Source organism: Haliotis asinina, chromosome 12 (genome assembly GCF_037392515.1).
Source record: "Haliotis asinina isolate JCU_RB_2024 chromosome 12, JCU_Hal_asi_v2, whole genome shotgun sequence".
NCBI lineage: Eukaryota > Metazoa > Mollusca > Gastropoda > Lepetellida > Haliotidae > Haliotis > Haliotis asinina.
Genome location: NC_090291.1, coordinates 26,800,207 through 26,818,181, shown reverse-complemented (window position 1 = coordinate 26,818,181; position 17,975 = coordinate 26,800,207). Strand labels below are relative to the sequence as shown.

The window sequence follows — 17,975 nt, the reverse complement described above, 5'->3', positions numbered from 1 at the left end:
TCTGGAACAAGGCACTACTTACTTCAAACACACGTTTAAACAGTAAGTGGGAGGGGCATGGATGCCCCCTACATCTGAATCAATAGAACACGTGAAACGGTCCCCCTTAGGACAGGTAAGTCGTGGACCACACACCGAACACACGCCAGTGTTGCCTTCACGCAGACTGAAAGGGAAACGAGATGAATACAATTACCATAGTTATCTCACCTGAAAAATACATACAGATTATAGAACGTGGATGTTGAATATGGAAAATATCCCTACGAGATATTTTTAAACGTTTTGATTTATTCACGAACAAAAGATATTGAGGACGTGAGTACTCAGTAAGTAACTATATTTATACATATCGATTATATTGATACATACCTATTATTATGACACATAATAACATTTATAATAATACTTGACCTTATGAATATCCGAAAGCAGGCTCATTACGGTATATAAATCAGACCAGAGTTAAATGAAATTAATTTTAACTTTGTTTCCCACGGACAACTTAATACTTAAAACAGATTTGTCAGGTATGTCACAATGGATGCTCGCTGGCCGTTCAGTTCTATCAGGTATTTACTAAACCACAAGAAACCTAAAATAGTCAAACAGGCCCGTTAAATGTGTAGGAAACTGCGACCCCGAACATGATATTTTTACCAATTGCATTACATTGTTAACCAGGAACACACATGGGCCCACAGAAATGCCTGTATCTAAATATGAAAACTAAACCCTGAAGTATCCACACCTTCAGCCTTTGCAAAGCATCTTACTCACGTACACATGAAGTATTGTGTTGTGTAATGTTTGGAAGTGTACAAAGTAAAGTCTTGCTCATTTCTTAAATTTCAAAAACAATTGTGTCCGAAAGCCCGAGGTCGAACTGCTAATTCCGTACAATGTGGACAGCATGTTTCTGGTGGTCTCCCGTAATGATGCTGGCATACTCACTCACTCACTCACTCATTGTGTTATGAAGATATTATAGGACAATAAGGTAGCCCTGTGGTTAAAGCGTTCGCTCGTCACGCCAAACGCCCGGGTCTGATTCCCCACAGGAGTGCAATGTGTGAAGCCCATTTTAATGTCGTCAGCCGTGATACATTTCTCACTCACAGATATTATGGATTGAAAGTGGGCCCCTATCCTGTTGACAACTGATACAAATATTGAACGATCTCCAAGTAATGCCTCTGAAAGTATCAAAACATTGCCTCGTTTAAATAAACCTAATTTATGTGTTCTCAAAATGCCATTAAAAAGAAATTGAACATTTGGGAAGGAGGGACGATACGACCCTACAATTACACACACCTACTCAAACACCCACTCACTTTATGTCGGAGGACGACAGCTTCCAGTGAAACACTGAGGTCCACCTACCTCTCATAATCGAGATCAAACCGTCTAACATTCATGGTAAACTGGCAGTCAGCGTTCACGTCGACTGGGACATTGTAGCTGGCGTCCACGTGCATTTGACCAATGCCTTCTCCGGCTGTGAAGACATGCAGATTTTGTCCCAGAGGCACCTAGAACATGAAGAAATGTGAAGAGGAAAATGGTTAAACGTTGCGTTCATGTTTATTGCCATCTCACACAACACAGCCCCCACATATGTGCGGTGTCTAGTGCTCTTCTCAAGCTTGCACTGCTTCGGACTTGTGCCGTTACACAGGTGATAGCCTACTGCGTTAACATGACACTGTTTTATCATTACTTCCTCACTCACACACACACAGTACACTACGTCTTAGCAAGTCATTCGTGTTTTATCTCCTCCGTGTCAGGGCAAGCAACATCTTTTTACGTCTTCTGGTATGCGTCTGACGTAACCAAAATCTCGGTACTATCCGTTACATGACAGTCCCGGAACACATTGGAACAGCCGAACATGTGATCGAAAGACAACTCACGTTAATTCTCCAGTATAAACACATGTTGTGCAACGTTTAAACCAACAAACACATGTCGGGTCAAGTGACGCCTGGATCTAAATTTGGAAGAAACCCTGAGTTCTTTTGCTTGTGAACCAAAATGATAATACTAATTATGAAATAGCAGTTCATCACAGCCTATTCAGATTCTCTGCAGATTATCTAAACGGCGGCAAAATTGTTTATGTTTAGAAACTCATGATTTTCCACAAGTCCCGTCCTCGACTTTTCATTATATTTCCACCTGTTGACCTTGACCTGTCTGCTACCACGTGTTTGTTTCGGAAGTGAAATTTTATTGAACTGTAACGTTTACGTCCAGTCGTTTGATTTCGACTGGAACCTAAGAATGTGACCCAGAGAATTTCTTGAATGGATAACATTACAGTTATAGTCACACGTTGCACACAGTCAATATATATGGAAGCTATCGTGGATCACAGTCCTGTTCCTGTGCAAGGCCTTGTCATGCACTACTGCGCACGACTACTTAAAGTCGGTGGGGTGGCCTGGTAGGTAAAGCGTTCAACGTCACGAGACCCGGGTTCAATCTCCACGTTTTCAATGTATTAAGCCCATTTGTGGGCTACCCTGCTACGATGTTTCTGGCATACTGCTAAAGGTGGCGGTAAACTAAACTCACTCACTCCGATATTATGGACTGAAAGTGGGTCCTACCATGCCTCTGGAAACTGATAAATATATTTGAACTATTTTCGAGCAATGCTTCTGGAAAATATTCTCTCATTTAAACACGCCTTGGTGTCTGTGTCATCTAAGAGCCATTACAGAAACACATACTGAACAGAACATCAGAGATCCTTTCCTTTTAATCGTGGCGCTATTTACACATATTGCACATATTACCACAGCCAAGCTGACGCATACGTTTGCGAAATTATCAAAATCCATTGGCTGCAAATGAGGAATGAATGAAGAATGACCAGTGCCACCGTAATGCTGCAGAAATGACAAGAAAACGTCCATGAAAAGAGGTAAGTAATTATGAGCGGTAGTATACCTACATCTTGGAGAGACTGGGGTAGGAAGGCATCCTGTTCCTCAAACATCATTCTGTGTGTGAAGTTTTGTGATGGAGACGCTGTAACATTGACGTCCAGATTGGTCTGTTGGGTCAGTTTAGATTCTCTGTAGGCAGCCAGAGCTTCTGTGGCCACGGCCGTATCCTTAGTGTGGGAAATACAAATTATATCACCTACAGTAATCAAAACAACTGTATTATATGCAAAACAGTACGTAATGAAACCGTTTTGACACAATTTGTATTGGATTTTATAGACTTTGTGGCTGTTTGACAAACGACACAATATTCAAGCTAGCTAGAAGTCAACGAGTCTAAAGTATCATCCCTTAAGTCTCCTTTTATGACTAGAAAACGTTGTCACGGATCAATTCTTACTCTGAGGTGGACTTTGGTTGTCAGTGCCAGGTGTTGTGATTGATAAAAGGCCAGTTATATCACGTAATGACATCCCCAGAAGCCTTGCTCACATGCACTCATTTGTCGCTATGGGTATTATATCCCCAGGGGTAGATTAAACCTCTGAGTAGCAAAGGGCAAATGTGAAGTGCGTTTAGATGATTACGGACAGCGTCCAGGATATTGGTTAGAAACTTCAACCCCACACTGATATGCAGTCCTGTGTGAGTTAGGCTTTGGCCACAGAACACCGAATAGCTGTCACCTTGTATTCCCTGGCCACGTCTGTAGAGTACCGTACCGTACCGTGGGGGAATCTCTTCACAAAGCATGTGCAATTGATGCACTGAATTCGTTATTTATACGCACTAAGTGTAACTTTTCAAAATGTTTCTCCTAAATACTATTAGCTTTTGTCGAGAAGACGCAAGATATCTAGAACAATAACTTTACGAGCCAAATCGGATTCAGATTATTCTAAGCATTGCCTTAAATAATTAGAGAATACTAAACGATATCCCGTGTAATACCATATTTATGAAACGAGTGAATGGATTGATGTCTAACGAGAGAAAGCGAGATAGAGACTGATGCCATTCACGAGTTTCCAACGAGTGTGGTGACACTCAGCTTTCCGCGAGTCAAGCAAGGTCTAATACTATTGTGACTGATGTATTAGCATTGTGATGTCATAACTTAAAACACTTTGACGTCATACTTCCGGTATCACACGATGTTATTACACAAATACTCAATAACACCCGGAAATTGGCCAACACATGATGTTTATCGACATTGTAAACACAAAAGTAAACCAAAGGGTTTTAGTGTCTGCACTCGTTTACATCGAATACGGATACAACAGTGAAGTGTCATCAGCTGGCCGTTTCAGCTGGTTCCCATGGTAGCATCTGGAGCTGCCCATTTGTGACGTCATTCTAACTTTATGTCACAATATGATTTGAATGACGTCACCACTGTTGATGACACAACAAAACAATTGTTTACGTGTCAATACGCGGTGAATAGTCTCTCAGTTTCCGGGAATCTAATACCATTTAATCATGTTTTTCAACCAATCAGATTAAACAACACAGTAACTTTTGGTTTACAATGTGTAATAACTTTGTAATAACGTTGTAAAATCAAGAAAAAGTGATATCTTCAACGGGTGAGTAATAAAAAACATTATTACACAATGCTTAATAATTTTTAAAAATGATCAAACAGTGAACTTTTTAATGGCTGAGTAATAAATTACATTATTACACAATGCTTAATAACGTTGTATAATTATTAAACAGTGATATCTTTAATGGGGGAGTAATAAATTACATTGTTCATTATATGACATATGACATATGACATGACATATATGAGATTCTGAGATGCGCATGTCATATTATCTTGCACTTCGAAGATTTGACCAGTCTTGAACTGGTATACATTTTCCTCTATTAGATACTGGCATGTACCACATGCACATCAAGGAATGGAAGATGTTTACTGTTTATCTCTATTGTGAAACACAAACTTGGGTATAGATTTGTTTCCAGAGTATAAAACAGTCATCTAAGAATCATTTACATTGATATTGAAATTCTGTATTAAATGGTTCGCCAAATGTTTCTTCTATTTTAGAACATGATATTTCCTCTAAATACCCTAGAAAAAAGGTTGCATATGTAGGAGCCATTGTTGTGGCCATTCCAGTACCTTTAACTTGTTTGTAATGGGAATCATCACAGTGAAAAGAGTTATTGCTCAGGAGGCTTTCGGTAATGAATTCTTTAGGTATTCAATCCGTGAGGGTCCGGGGTGAAATAAGTCTTCAGCAACCCGTGCTTGCCATAAAAGGTGACTTGTTGTAAGAGGCGACTAACGGATCGGGTGGCACATGTCATCGATGTTGTTTCAGCTCAAACCAAGCTATGTATAGTATAAAAGTACAACTGCGACCTTTAATCTTTCGATATTTACTATATCGTCTTTGGAAAGACAAAAACTAAAATCGTCCTTCCTAGTGGAAAATGGTGTGACGCAGAAAGTAGCCAAAGTAGTTCCAATATTTCGCAATTTTGAGTGAACGGCTGCATGCTGAAAATGTTTTATAAAGAACCCATAAGCATTTGATATACGCAAAAGTGTGACAGGGGCTTTAAGGCCCCATCAGTGACAGTATATACCTTGATGCCAGTTTTAGCGTTACAAGACTCTGTGATTATTCATACCGTGGCTCCAACAAACAATCCTTTCCCATTTCTCCACTGTATCAGCCATTCAGCAATCTCATCGGGATTCAAGTACATGTGTCTACATTGCCGATACACACGACCTCGTAGTCGTCGTCTGGACCTGCAGGGCAGTCTCGAGTTGACTTTCACAAACACCAGCAGGGCGTAGGATGTGGCTTCAATCGTCTCTGAAGGTGGACGTGTCTCGTACATGATTGGCTCGTGGGCGTCGTGATATTCATTAGACCAAAAGGAGTACCCTGTGTGTCAAATTTCAAGGGACTATTTAAAACGACGACGACGACAACAACAACAACAACAACAACAACAACAACAACAACAACAACAACAACAACAACAACAACAACAACAACAACAACAAAACACCCACCACCACCACCCATGAAAAAAAGCACATAAGGACTACTTTAAGTTTTTAGCATGATGCTGGTTTCATCTGCCAAACGGGTACATGTGGGTACTCTTAGTGCAGGCATCTGAAATCTGGGGTATGAAGTTCTTTACCATCCAGAGTATCACATCTACAGTCTAGAATGACATAATCCGTGGAACGATTCAACACCGTATCTACATGCACACTTTGAATTCTGTATTATAGACGCAATTTGAGTCAGTTTACATATATTTTAATATCTGTGAACATCTTACTCAGTGCCCAGTGTGAGCCTATTCGATAATGAATGAGCCTATTCGATAATGAAGCTTCAGTTTCGACGGTCAAGAGTATATATTCTAACAATATCGAGATATGAAACCCTGCATTATAGAGGATGATTTCAACTAATTGACAACAGATGCTTTTGGCCCTTAGCGTACCTCATTGAATATTGTAGTCAGCTAACTTACCGGCAGCATTACGTGTTCTCTTTCGTTTCAGTTCCCGTACTGCTGTCTCCCACGTGAAGTCAAAGTAGTTCAGACTCTGTCTGGCATAGGCTACTTTGGCCAGGGTAAGTGGGGTCATCCTACGTAACCTTGATCTTGACATTCGTGACCACCATTGTTTTAAAGAGTTCCTTTTTCTTGAAGTTTCTTGCTATAAAGCAAAGAATATATATATACAGTTTTCCCGAAGATGTCATTTCACACCATCTTTATGGGTTGCTAAATGCCTATTGTACGTACAATGCATATATGCAGTACCAGACAACGGGGCCCAACATAAGAATATTTTGCTTACAGATATGTGATGCCGGACAACAGGGCCCTGCAAGAGGATAGTTTAACCACAGATATGTGATGCCGGAGTACAGGGCCTACATGAGGACATTTTACATAAGTCCATATCATTAAATCGGCAACCATTTCCAGGGTTCATGTGCCGTTTAACATGCTCTCTATGAGTATAGTTCAGGGACAGTTCCAGAGAATCGTGTAAAAGAAAGTCTTAAAGAGAGCCCATTCGGAAAAACCGAGGCCCACAGGAGGACATGATACTTACAGACATCGGATATGAGCACCCGAATGACGATATTAGGACCTCAGCCAAGAGCTGCTCTTCTTCTTCATCGATGAACTGAACAGAAATACACAAGTAAGTGACTGAGGTACCCCAATTTACTCATCTTGTCTTCGAATCCAACGCCGTTCTTGAATACAATTTTAAATATTTCATCTGGAAGGGACCAATGTCAAGTTGACATGCCGTAATGTAACATGAAATATATACTGCACAATCACAATTCACTCACTCATCTCTGGTGGGTCAGATTTATCGCCAGGAATGCCTCTTATCAGGAACAGCTATGCATTATCGTATGTGACAACAGGCATTATAACAGATCATGGACAGTTTAAAAAGTGGGGCAGTCAGTGATGTTATGCACACAGCACTGTCCATGTTTGAATCCCGACATTGATACGTGTTCGGTTTATTCCCCGACTGTGGTTTTGTGTATCAGTGACTATGACATACACCGCGTCAAACTAATGCACAGATCTAATCCTACGGTAATATATTTGTTCTAATATTATGACTGTATCACTGCTCATATTCCATGACTAAAGTACTGTCGGAAAAAACTGTTTCTTTTCCCATTTATATCTACATTTTATGTAGTTAATGTGTGCAAGTGTGAAATACATGTATCTGTTGAACAAAGTGCGGCCCATAGTCTCAGTTGTAGGGAGATGGGGATCGTCGCAAAAGGACTTTACTTTGAAGAGATTAGTGCAGAAATGAGTAATGCGGTTATTTTTAAAATCCAAAGCGATTTATTTGGAACAGACCATGGCTTTATGCACATTATGTACGATGATATTGTATTACAACGGACTCATTTTAAAAGTCCATTTTGAAATTAATGTTTGCTTTATTATACACGGTAGCTGACGTAAAGTATCAATAGATGAGATATAGCTGACGTAAAGAATCAATAGATGAGAGATAGCTGACGTAACATATCAACATACTAGTATTCAACACACGTGAAAAAGCACAAAACATCTTTGAGATGACCACGGGTGTCTTTAGGCAGCACGTGCATTTCATGCCAGGCGAGTCGACTCTCCGTTGCCATCTGTAATCTGATCTATTGTTTTCAGCAGCTATTCGTAGTTTCGCCCGATGTTACGAGTATGCTTTTCTGGATATCCTGTTACGCATTCCACTGAACGCCACCATGTGGGTTATTTCGACATATCCTACTTGCGTTTGTGTCAAGTTTAGGGATACAGAGTGACAGCCTAAAAGCACTTTTTTCGCTATTTCCGACAGCACTTTAACTCACTGAACAAATTCCATGAAAATATCACTGCTCTAATTCTACGACAACATCACTGCCCTGGTCGTATGACAACATCACTGTCTCAATCTCATGACAGTACCACTGCCTTAATCTCATGACAACATCACTGCTCTAATCGAATGACAATGCCACTGTTTCAATCTCATGACAACATCACTGCCCTGGTCGTATGACAATATCACTGCTGTAATCTCATGACAATATCACTGCCCCTTATCTCATGACAATATCACTGCCACAATCTCATGGCAACATCGCTGCCATAATCTCATGACAATATCACTGCCCCTAATCTCATGACAACATCACTGCCATAATCTCATGACAATATCACTGCCATAATCTCATGACAATATCACTGCTGACAATATCACTGTTTCAATCTCATGACAATATCACTGCCCTTATCCCATGACAATATCAATGCTCTTATCCCATGAAAACATCATTGCGTTAATCTCATCTGATCTACTGTAACTATTCCCCTAAATAACTCAAATTTTAATCCCCTCACTAACCCGCGGATCGTCCTCTTCGATCTCAAATCCTCTTGAGTTGGATCTGCTGACCCGATTCATCAGCCACTCATACCCTTCTTCCAGAATGTATTCGTCAATGTTCAGTAGTGTTCCGGCGGAACACAGAGACCTCAGGACGAACGTTGTAAACCTAAATGGTGACCAGATGATTAGAGTCTGGAACCTATCTACGCCATTACCAGCTGGGGCTGGTTGCTTAGAGTGAGTGAGTGAGTTTTGTTTTACACCGCACTCTGCAATAGTCAAGCTACGTGGCGGCGGTCTGTAAAAATCGAGTCTGGCACATACAAACCAGTGATCAACATCATTCTACACAGTTGTGATACGATGACATGTATGAACCATGTCTGTGAGTCTGAAGTAACACGTAAATGCAACTCTAGACTCAACTATCTGCAGAAACAAGTGTTAAATGTTGAACAGTAATCACACATACGTCAGTGATTAACTCCAAATCAGTGGTGACTGGCAACACCAACATGTCCTATCAAGATTGTCTGTAGTTGTATTTTAAATGCATAGTGCCTTTTCTTTACTTGAGGTGTTGAACGGTTACCATTTTGTTTACTCACCACCTCACTCTTCCACAAGCTCATCCACCCTCTATTTCTCCTGTCCACTATCATACAAACTCACTAACAATTCTCACTCTCTTATTGCCCCGCCCTTCCATGGCCTCTCCCGCCAACAACCTGACTCTCGTCCTCGATCACTTACCCCTGTCTATGAATTCACGCACAATCCAGTCACTTGGTATCCAACAAATTCACCGACTACCTCACCTTCTACATCATCTGTCCATCACTTTCAACCTTCCACACTCGGACAAAGTCACCAACTGTCTTACTCCCTCAACCATGTATTACCTCAACTAACCAATGTCTCACCCACAGTCGTTTGAATCTCTGAACAATAATTTTTAAAAATAAGTATGTATTTCAAATACATAATGTATTTCACGTAATGAGTGTAACGGTAGAATTTTTTTTCCTCACCGATTTCGTTCAAATTGGAAATATATGTAAATCATAACATTGAAACAATATACGAATGCAAAAATCTAGATTTTATTTTTTAAAATTATTGCCTAAACAGAGACTCGAATCCCTGTGATCTCGCCTGTCCATTGTGTCACCCGCTACTCACGTCACTTCTACCTCACAACGTTTACCGTGACCTCTGTACTTTGGATGTAATTCACTTAAGCATGTGGAGATACCCTGAAGGTTATGTTTATCTTAGACGATCGTTACTCACCCATTCACAACCTGACTCTTTTACTCGATCAGACACCCACTATCTATTCACCCAGTGTCAAACAAATACACTGACGACCTCACTCCCACACTCGCTCGCTAACAAACTGTCTCACTAATTTCCCCACCATCTTACTCCCTCACTCACTTACAACATACGAATGTCACTCTCACACCTTAAAAGAGACTTGTGGCAGTCTAATGGCTGTAACGATGTAAACCACATACTGCAACAACGATTACTGTAATATTTCCTGTTTTTCAACATCGTTGTTAAGCGCGTCGATCTGCTCACTTAGGTGACAGTGACCACCCCAACCTGAACAACTGATAGTGGCCTTGTACATTAAGCTTTACGTCACTTCTTGTGCGAAGACTATTGCTCAACTCAGGGGTGTGACATTCATAGGGTTAAGATGGTATGGTGGTACAAGGTCGAGTAGAAATGATACGAGCAGCACTCACCATGCAGATGGCTCTGGTGTAAAGTCTTCATCAATTTCCTCCAGGCAAAATGCACCATCAGTGGTTCGATATTTCATCAACTCCGCCACACCTGAAAGTACTCAGCCTGCATAAACCCGATTCTTGCTCACATGTTATATTTCTCCTGACACTTTCATCCTTGTGGGGCTCCCAACTTATGAGGATTATGTCTGGATGAATATTGTAATTATAAACATGGTCTTGTTTGTCCTGCCAGTAACAAGCATGTTCTAATTACAGAAAATACTATCTAATATCATAGAGTGCGCATGCACTCACACAATGTATCTCCTCCCTTCGTCTTTCTCTCTGTCTCTCTCTCTCTCTCTCTCACACACACACTGCCAGAACTGCAGTCTCTTTGTAAGCCTTTAGAAACTGTGAAAATACATCACATGTGTGGAAACAGTAAGTGAAACAGTAAGTGAAACAGGGACATCCCTGTGACTAAACATTTGGATGACATGATTCAAAGGACCAACTCACTCACTCACCGTATCGTATGTGGAGTCTTCCATTGTTGAACACTTCTGGGGTGAGCGAGTGCAACCTGTGCAGATACAGTAAACCATAGCAGCTCGGAGCCAACTCCATCATCAGGCTGTCGGCACTGTCGTACACTGACGGGAACGTGCTACCAAGGACGATGTTGCTGATGACATCACCAAGTAGATCACCTGTTCATCAACACCAAAATTTAATGTTTTAATTTAATGTTTTACTTCCTCAAGTTCTCATAGTTGGAAAAATAACTGTGTTTTGTTCTAAGTGGAAAGATGGGTTTGACCTGGTGGAAAGATGGGTGTGATAGATCACCAGTTGGAAAGATGGGTGTGATAGATCACCTGGCGGAAAGATGGGTGTGCTAGATCACCTGGTGGAAAGATGGGCGTGATAGATCACCTGTAGTAAAGATTGGTGTGATACATCACCTGGTGGAAAGATGGGTGTGATAGATCACCTGGTGGAAAGATGGGTGTGATAGATCACCAGTTGGAAAGATGGGTGTGATAGATCACCTGGTGGAAAGATGGGTGTGATAAATCACCTGTAGGAAAGATGGGTGTGATAGATCACCTGGTGGAAAGATGGGTGTGATAGATCACCTGGTGGAAAGATGGGCGTGATAGATCACCTGGTGGAAAGATGGGCGTGATAGATCACCTGGTGGAAAGATGGGTGTGATAGATCACCTGGTGGAAAGATGGGTGTGATAGATCACCTGGTGGAAAGATGGGCGTGATAGATCACCTGTAGGAAAGATGGGTGTGATAGATCACCAGTTGGAAAGATGGGTGTGATAGATCACCTGGTGGAAAGATGGGCGTGATAGATCACCTGGTGGAAAGATGGGTGTGATAGATCACCAGTTGGAAAGATGGGTGTGATAGATCACCTGGTGGAAAGATGGGTGTGATAAATCACCTGTAGGAAATATGGGCGTGATAGATCACCTGGTGGAAAGATGGGTGTGATAGATCACCTGTAGGAAAGATGGGTGTGATAGATCACCAGTTGGAAAGATGGGTGTGATAGATCACCTGGTGGAAAGATGGGTGTGATAGATCACCTGTAGGAAAGATGGGTGTGATAGATCACCAGTTGGAAAGATGGGTGTGATAGATCACCTGGTGGAAAGATGGGTGTGATAGATCACCTGTAGGAAAGATGAGCGTGATAGATCACCTGGTGGAAAGATGGGTGTGATAGATCACCAGTTGGAAAGATGGGTGTGATAGATCACCTGTAGGGAAGATGGGTGTGATAGATCACCAGTTGGAAAGATGGGTGTGATAAATCACCTACGATGGGTGTGATAGATCACCAGTTGGAAAGATGGGTGTGATAGATCACCTGGTGGAAAGATGGGTGTGATAAATCACCTGTAGGAAAGATGGGCGTGATAGATCACCTGGTGGAAAAATGTGTGTGATAGATCACCTGGTGGAAACGTGTGTGATAGGTCACCTGTAGGAAAGATGTGTGGTTGTGATAGATCACCTGGTGGAAAGTTGTGACAGTCAAGAATATGACAACTCACCTGAGGCAGTGATATATATGTTTTCTGATTCTGGGATGGCCTCCTCTGGAAACGCCATGTCTATGCTTGTCTCCTGGATGAGTCTATTTACTGTTTCTGTAACATAAAGCAGAATTAGCACTCATTCCACACTCCTACATATCTTTAGGGAACGTAGACAAAAAGAGAAACCACCCACTTAACATACACCTCCCCTGTTTATACTGACACTCGCGCCCGCTCGCCCGCCCGCACACACAAAAAAAAAAAAGAAAAAAAAAAAAGAAAAAAAAAGACATTCACCGATTATAGACATTCCCTAAATACACACAACTGTGATCTCTCTCTCTCTCTCTCTCTCACACACACACACACACCACTGGTTACACACACACCTGATTACACACATGCCCTGAGCATGGAAATCCCTTACGTGTGACTGTGACATCCCGCCTGGGTTTACCGTTGGGGTCAAGGTTGAAGGTTATTGTTTTCTTGTTTGGTTCGCCTTCACTCTGAAAGAAATAGTTGATGGGGAGCTGAAATTATTATACGACACAGATACGTCAAAGAGTCGTAACTGCAGTTACAAGATATTTGTTAGGAGAACTAGGTTTGAACTTTTTCCTGCCATTTACCCTAACTAAAATGATGAAAGCAACGAACACATGTATAGTACTGGCAAGTCTAAAGTGAGTGAGTTCAGCTTTGTGCCGCCTTTAGCAAAGTCACGGCGTGGACCACAATAAATGGGCTTCATACACTGTACCCATGTAGAGAATCAAACCCGGACCAAACCATGTAGCCCTCTGACACGCATGGTGGTCTGCTGGACTCCAGGTATCTAGTATGCACGGTGTTAATGACAATAGTTAGCACAATAGTTGCGAAGTATCAGGACCCGTGAAAGTCCGGGTAACAATTGTTCTTCATCAACCCAAGCATATCGCAAAAGGCGACTAACGGGATCGGGTTGTCAGGCTCGCTGACTTGATTGTCACGGCATCCCAACTGCGTAGATTGATGCTCATGCTGTTGGTCACTGGATTGCATTTCCAGATTCGATTATATACCGACCGCCACCATATGTTGCAACAAACAAGTGATTGGTTTGCCCATTAAGCAACTCTTCAGTCACATAATATCCCCTAAACTACTGGGCAAAAGAAAGTAAACTTCCTTCATTCGTAGTGCTAGTTTTATACTTTCTTACCTGCGAGGGCGAAAATACCGGGGTTCATATTTTTCAAACGATTGACTCTTGGGCAAAATATCACTTTGTAATGGTAATGTGACTTCATGAACAATGCTATGACGTCACGTTTCTTATGTGGCTTTGCAGCGACGGCGGGTAGCGAACCTATGTTCGACAGTAGATTTGGGTTTATTTTCCTCAGTTTGACTTCAGTAAATAGCAGAATATCACATCCGTGCCCATGTCATATTATGTTTACGACACTTGTGATATCGGTGCACCCCTCACTCTCGCCCGGGAAATATCAACTTTTAGGCACACGTGTTGTAAACTCAGAATGACATAGGCAGTCACATAATATCCCTTAAACTAGTAAACTTCCTTATTAATGATCGATAAACTCAAAGTAAAACATACAATGTTTACAAGTTATATTACATTTAATGAAGCCAGCATTTGGGACAATGCACCATTAGTGTCTATGAGAAATTCATCACAGGTGATGGGCACGAGTCATGTAAAAGGCAGAGGGGTAGGAATAGCACAGTTCACACATACAATAAGAGTCAATCATGGAATATCCCAGTCATGTCAAGTCTTTGGTCACGCATACGCATCCTGTGTAACGAGTATGGCCACCTCAAGCAGCAATACACGACCAGACTCGCCGTCTCATCGGTATCGCCAGCCGCCGAATAGCGTCATCAAGAATCCTATTCCACTGTTCCTCAGAGCGTCTGCGAGTTCTTGTCGGTTCGTTGAGGGCTCGTGGTCGTTTTCTCACCTGGCGATTCAGGTGATCCCATCAGTGCCTTATGGGCTTTAAGTCTGATGAGTGAGCTGGAAGAACTTGGATATTTTGGGCGTTCAAGAAGCTCTGGACAGTAAGCGCTGTGTAGGACCTGGTGTTGTGCTGCAGAAGTGTTCCCTGTTGTTGCTGGCGAAGCAATGGTATTGCCACGGATTGAACAATGTCATCTCCGTATCTCTGAGCCTTCAGGTTTCCACGTATTACGACCAGTCGTGTGCGCTGATTCCCAGAAATTCCTTCCCACATCATCACACCGCCTACTCAAAAGGATGCACTTCTTGGACGCTGTTCGGAGCTAGTCTTTCTCCTATGCGATGGTATACTCGCACCCAGCCATCATTATGGAACATGATCAATCGATTTTCGTCTGTACAAAACACTCGCTGCCCATTTTAACACCAGCCACTGACGACGATGTTCCTAGATCAGTGCCATTCCACGCAGAGGACGTCGAATTCTGATACCTGCTGCACGTAGACGTTGTAACACGGTATGTCGACTGATGACATGTCCTAGAGCAGCTGTCGCCATTTCCGTTGCCGTGATGACGCGGTTGCACAGGTGAAGAGTATGCAGATGGCGGTCTCCCTGTGGGGTCGTCACACGTGGTCTGCCTGATCGTGATCTGTGTTGGGTGCTGCCAGTCTGCCTGTAACGCTGGGACAGTCTGGTGATGGTAGCACGAGTACAGTTCAGGGAACTGTGCAATATGGCTGCTCATGGAGCCCATCTGCGTCGTACCTATGGCCCTCTCACTTGCGCTGTTAGCCTGTGATTTTCTGTCAGCTGAGATGTATGGCCACCGATTCACTTTCTTTTTATACCAGTTCTCGAAAAGGAATTTGCAAAATCTCCGAGATGCAAGTTTTGCATTTCCGCACATACACAGCCAACATGCTGCGTTTGGGCGCATGATTAGTCAGTGTGTGGGCGAACCGTTTTGGCCAAGAAAGATTTTACTAACTTCAACAACTTTGCAAAAAACAAATCAACATAGATATCGTTCACGTTCTTTTGACCATCAGTTCATATACTGCATGATTCCAACACATTAAGTCGTGCATTAAAATCGGACGAAACACGTTGTGCGCGAATTAATTCGCGATTAAACGTGTAACCCTGTTTTCTTTACTCCTTGGTACCATTGAGGGAGGTTGGTTTTCACAAATCGGGGCATCAGCAAGTTGGCGTAAGGGCTGCAATGCTTTGGTCATTAACCACTTTAGGCACACACACAATCACGGATGTGGTGCTGAAGAACCGGCAACATTTAATGAAAGAGTGAAATGGGGATTTCAGCAACATTCATAAGAAGCGTAAGGAAGGTAACTCTGCACGAGGAACTGCGGTGTCCTTGTCGATTGGATCACACATACCACTGATAAGTAAACAAAACATGTATAATACATGACTTACAACCACCACCAGATGTCGCTCAACTACGTCTCTGTCAACTCTGCTCGCAGTAACAGCCTCTACCCGGATGGCATACGTCCCTGGCCGCACCGGGAGGACGGAGAATGATTTAGTTCTCTTTTGTCCATTTGGTACTTGGAAAGATGGAATCGTCAGTTCATCACCTTCAGAGTCCAGCATACACAGCCCGTCAGCAGTTGCTGATAATGTCACCTGCCATGCAGGAAAGATGTACAAAACATGTAGAGCGGATGTGGAGAAGATACGACATATTAAGACATAAAGAGGATTTGGAGAAGATGTATTTAGAAGGAGTGAGGAGAGGATGTAAAGACATAAAGAGGATTTAGATAAGATGTATGAGTGAGGAGAGGACATAAAGACATAAAGAGGATTTAGATAAGACGTAGAAGGAGTGAGGGGAGGATGTAAAGACATAAAGAGGATTTAGATAAGATGTAGGAGTGAGGGGAGGATATAAAGACATAAAGAGGATTTAGATAAGATGAAACATCAGTGTGGAGAGGATATAAACTTAGAGCAGTCCAATATTAAACGAGTGATTTGAAAAACAGGACATATTGTGATGATTGTCTGGATGCTGTTCCAGTCATTAATCACACCTACCATTGTATCGTAGCCGATGTAACTTGAGACCGTCACATTAACCCCAACCTCTTCAAGCTTCACGGCCTTGAAGGGAAGGTGAATGTCAAGAAAGAAGTTCTGTGAAACTATGACTCGTGCGGTGTTCGAGATGCAAATCCCCTGTTCTTGAGACACGCCCACTGCTTGCATGACCCACGTTGTGAGGGAGTCGGGGTATTTCACGTCGCGGACTAACCTACCATCAGCACTGAAACAGTATGACTGAGTGAGTGAGTTTGGTTTTATATCGCTTTGTGCATCAATATCACACATAGGCTTCACACATCGTGCCCCTGTGGGGAATCGAACCTGGGTCTTCGGTGTGATAAGCCAACGTTAAAACCACTACTCTACCTCACCTCCTCCGCTGAAACAGATCCCCAGTGACAGAGGGAGGGAACCTATTGGGTTTAACGGTAGTCCAGTTCTAACATGGCGTGTCAGCGGACTGTGAGAAGAAAGTCTCAGGACTCAGTCCAGTTCGGTCAAACCCAGACGCACAGGTATGCTACAGACAAACCGAAACTTTATCATGGCAAGCCGGGATTCGAACCCAGCATATGTTTCTAGTTTGGTATGGTTTGGTTTGGTTTGACGATAGAGCCAAGAACAACAGAACCAGAACATGGTAGGGAGGGAACAGTTTCTACTGCGGGACTACTTCGAATGTTCACGACCCCCCGACCTCGGCTGCATTCCAGAGATCAACTTGTGTGTCAAAAACGGGTTCTTGGATGTCTGCATTTTTGTCAGATTGCTATCCCTAAAATTCACTGTTTGCCTCTGCATACAGGCTATCAACACCGATTACATCTATACCAGCGACATACCGCCTAGCACAAACGCAGGAAAAAATCTCACCTTAGTTTCTATCTTCATTGGCTCTATACAGAGCATAAAGAAAGATCGAAATATGTATAATTTAGGTTGCTTGCTGATAATGTTTTATTCTATGGTGGGTGTTAAGAGTGATTAGACACATATTTACTCAGAATCTGTTTCCAAAGAGACAAGTATCCAAATCAGAGAACACAACTGTTTGGATCTATGCTAGGACGACGATAATTTCATTCTAAACTAAATGAAGGAACCATTTCCCAGACTTCAGGTGACATGGTCCATAAAAGATGAACCATTTACTACTCTTTGAGAAACATCACAAGTTACACTGAAACCTAATCTCATAATTTCAGTCACTGAACTGTTTAGTCGGAATTTTAT

At 42.2% G+C, this 17,975-nt stretch overlaps 1 protein-coding gene across 1 annotated transcript in view; it reads right to left on the bottom strand.

The window, feature by feature from the left end:
• Positions 1–17,975, bottom strand: part of LOC137258998 (complement C3-like) — a 52,697-nt gene that overhangs the window by 10,104 nt on the left and 24,618 nt on the right. Inside the window, exons 18-30 of the mRNA XM_067796700.1 lie at positions 16,734–16,962; positions 16,107–16,319; positions 13,118–13,199; positions 12,706–12,801; positions 11,159–11,341; positions 10,644–10,734; positions 8,902–9,052; positions 7,078–7,152; positions 6,483–6,672; positions 5,613–5,875; positions 2,966–3,127; positions 1,387–1,535; positions 23–166 (exon numbers count right to left, since the gene is read on the bottom strand). Coding sequence (XP_067652801.1) covers positions 23–166; positions 1,387–1,535; positions 2,966–3,127; positions 5,613–5,875; positions 6,483–6,672; positions 7,078–7,152; positions 8,902–9,052; positions 10,644–10,734; positions 11,159–11,341; positions 12,706–12,801; positions 13,118–13,199; positions 16,107–16,319; positions 16,734–16,962 — 2,028 coding nt within the window. The remainder of the gene's footprint in view (positions 1–22; positions 167–1,386; positions 1,536–2,965; positions 3,128–5,612; positions 5,876–6,482; positions 6,673–7,077; positions 7,153–8,901; positions 9,053–10,643; positions 10,735–11,158; positions 11,342–12,705; positions 12,802–13,117; positions 13,200–16,106; positions 16,320–16,733; positions 16,963–17,975) is intronic.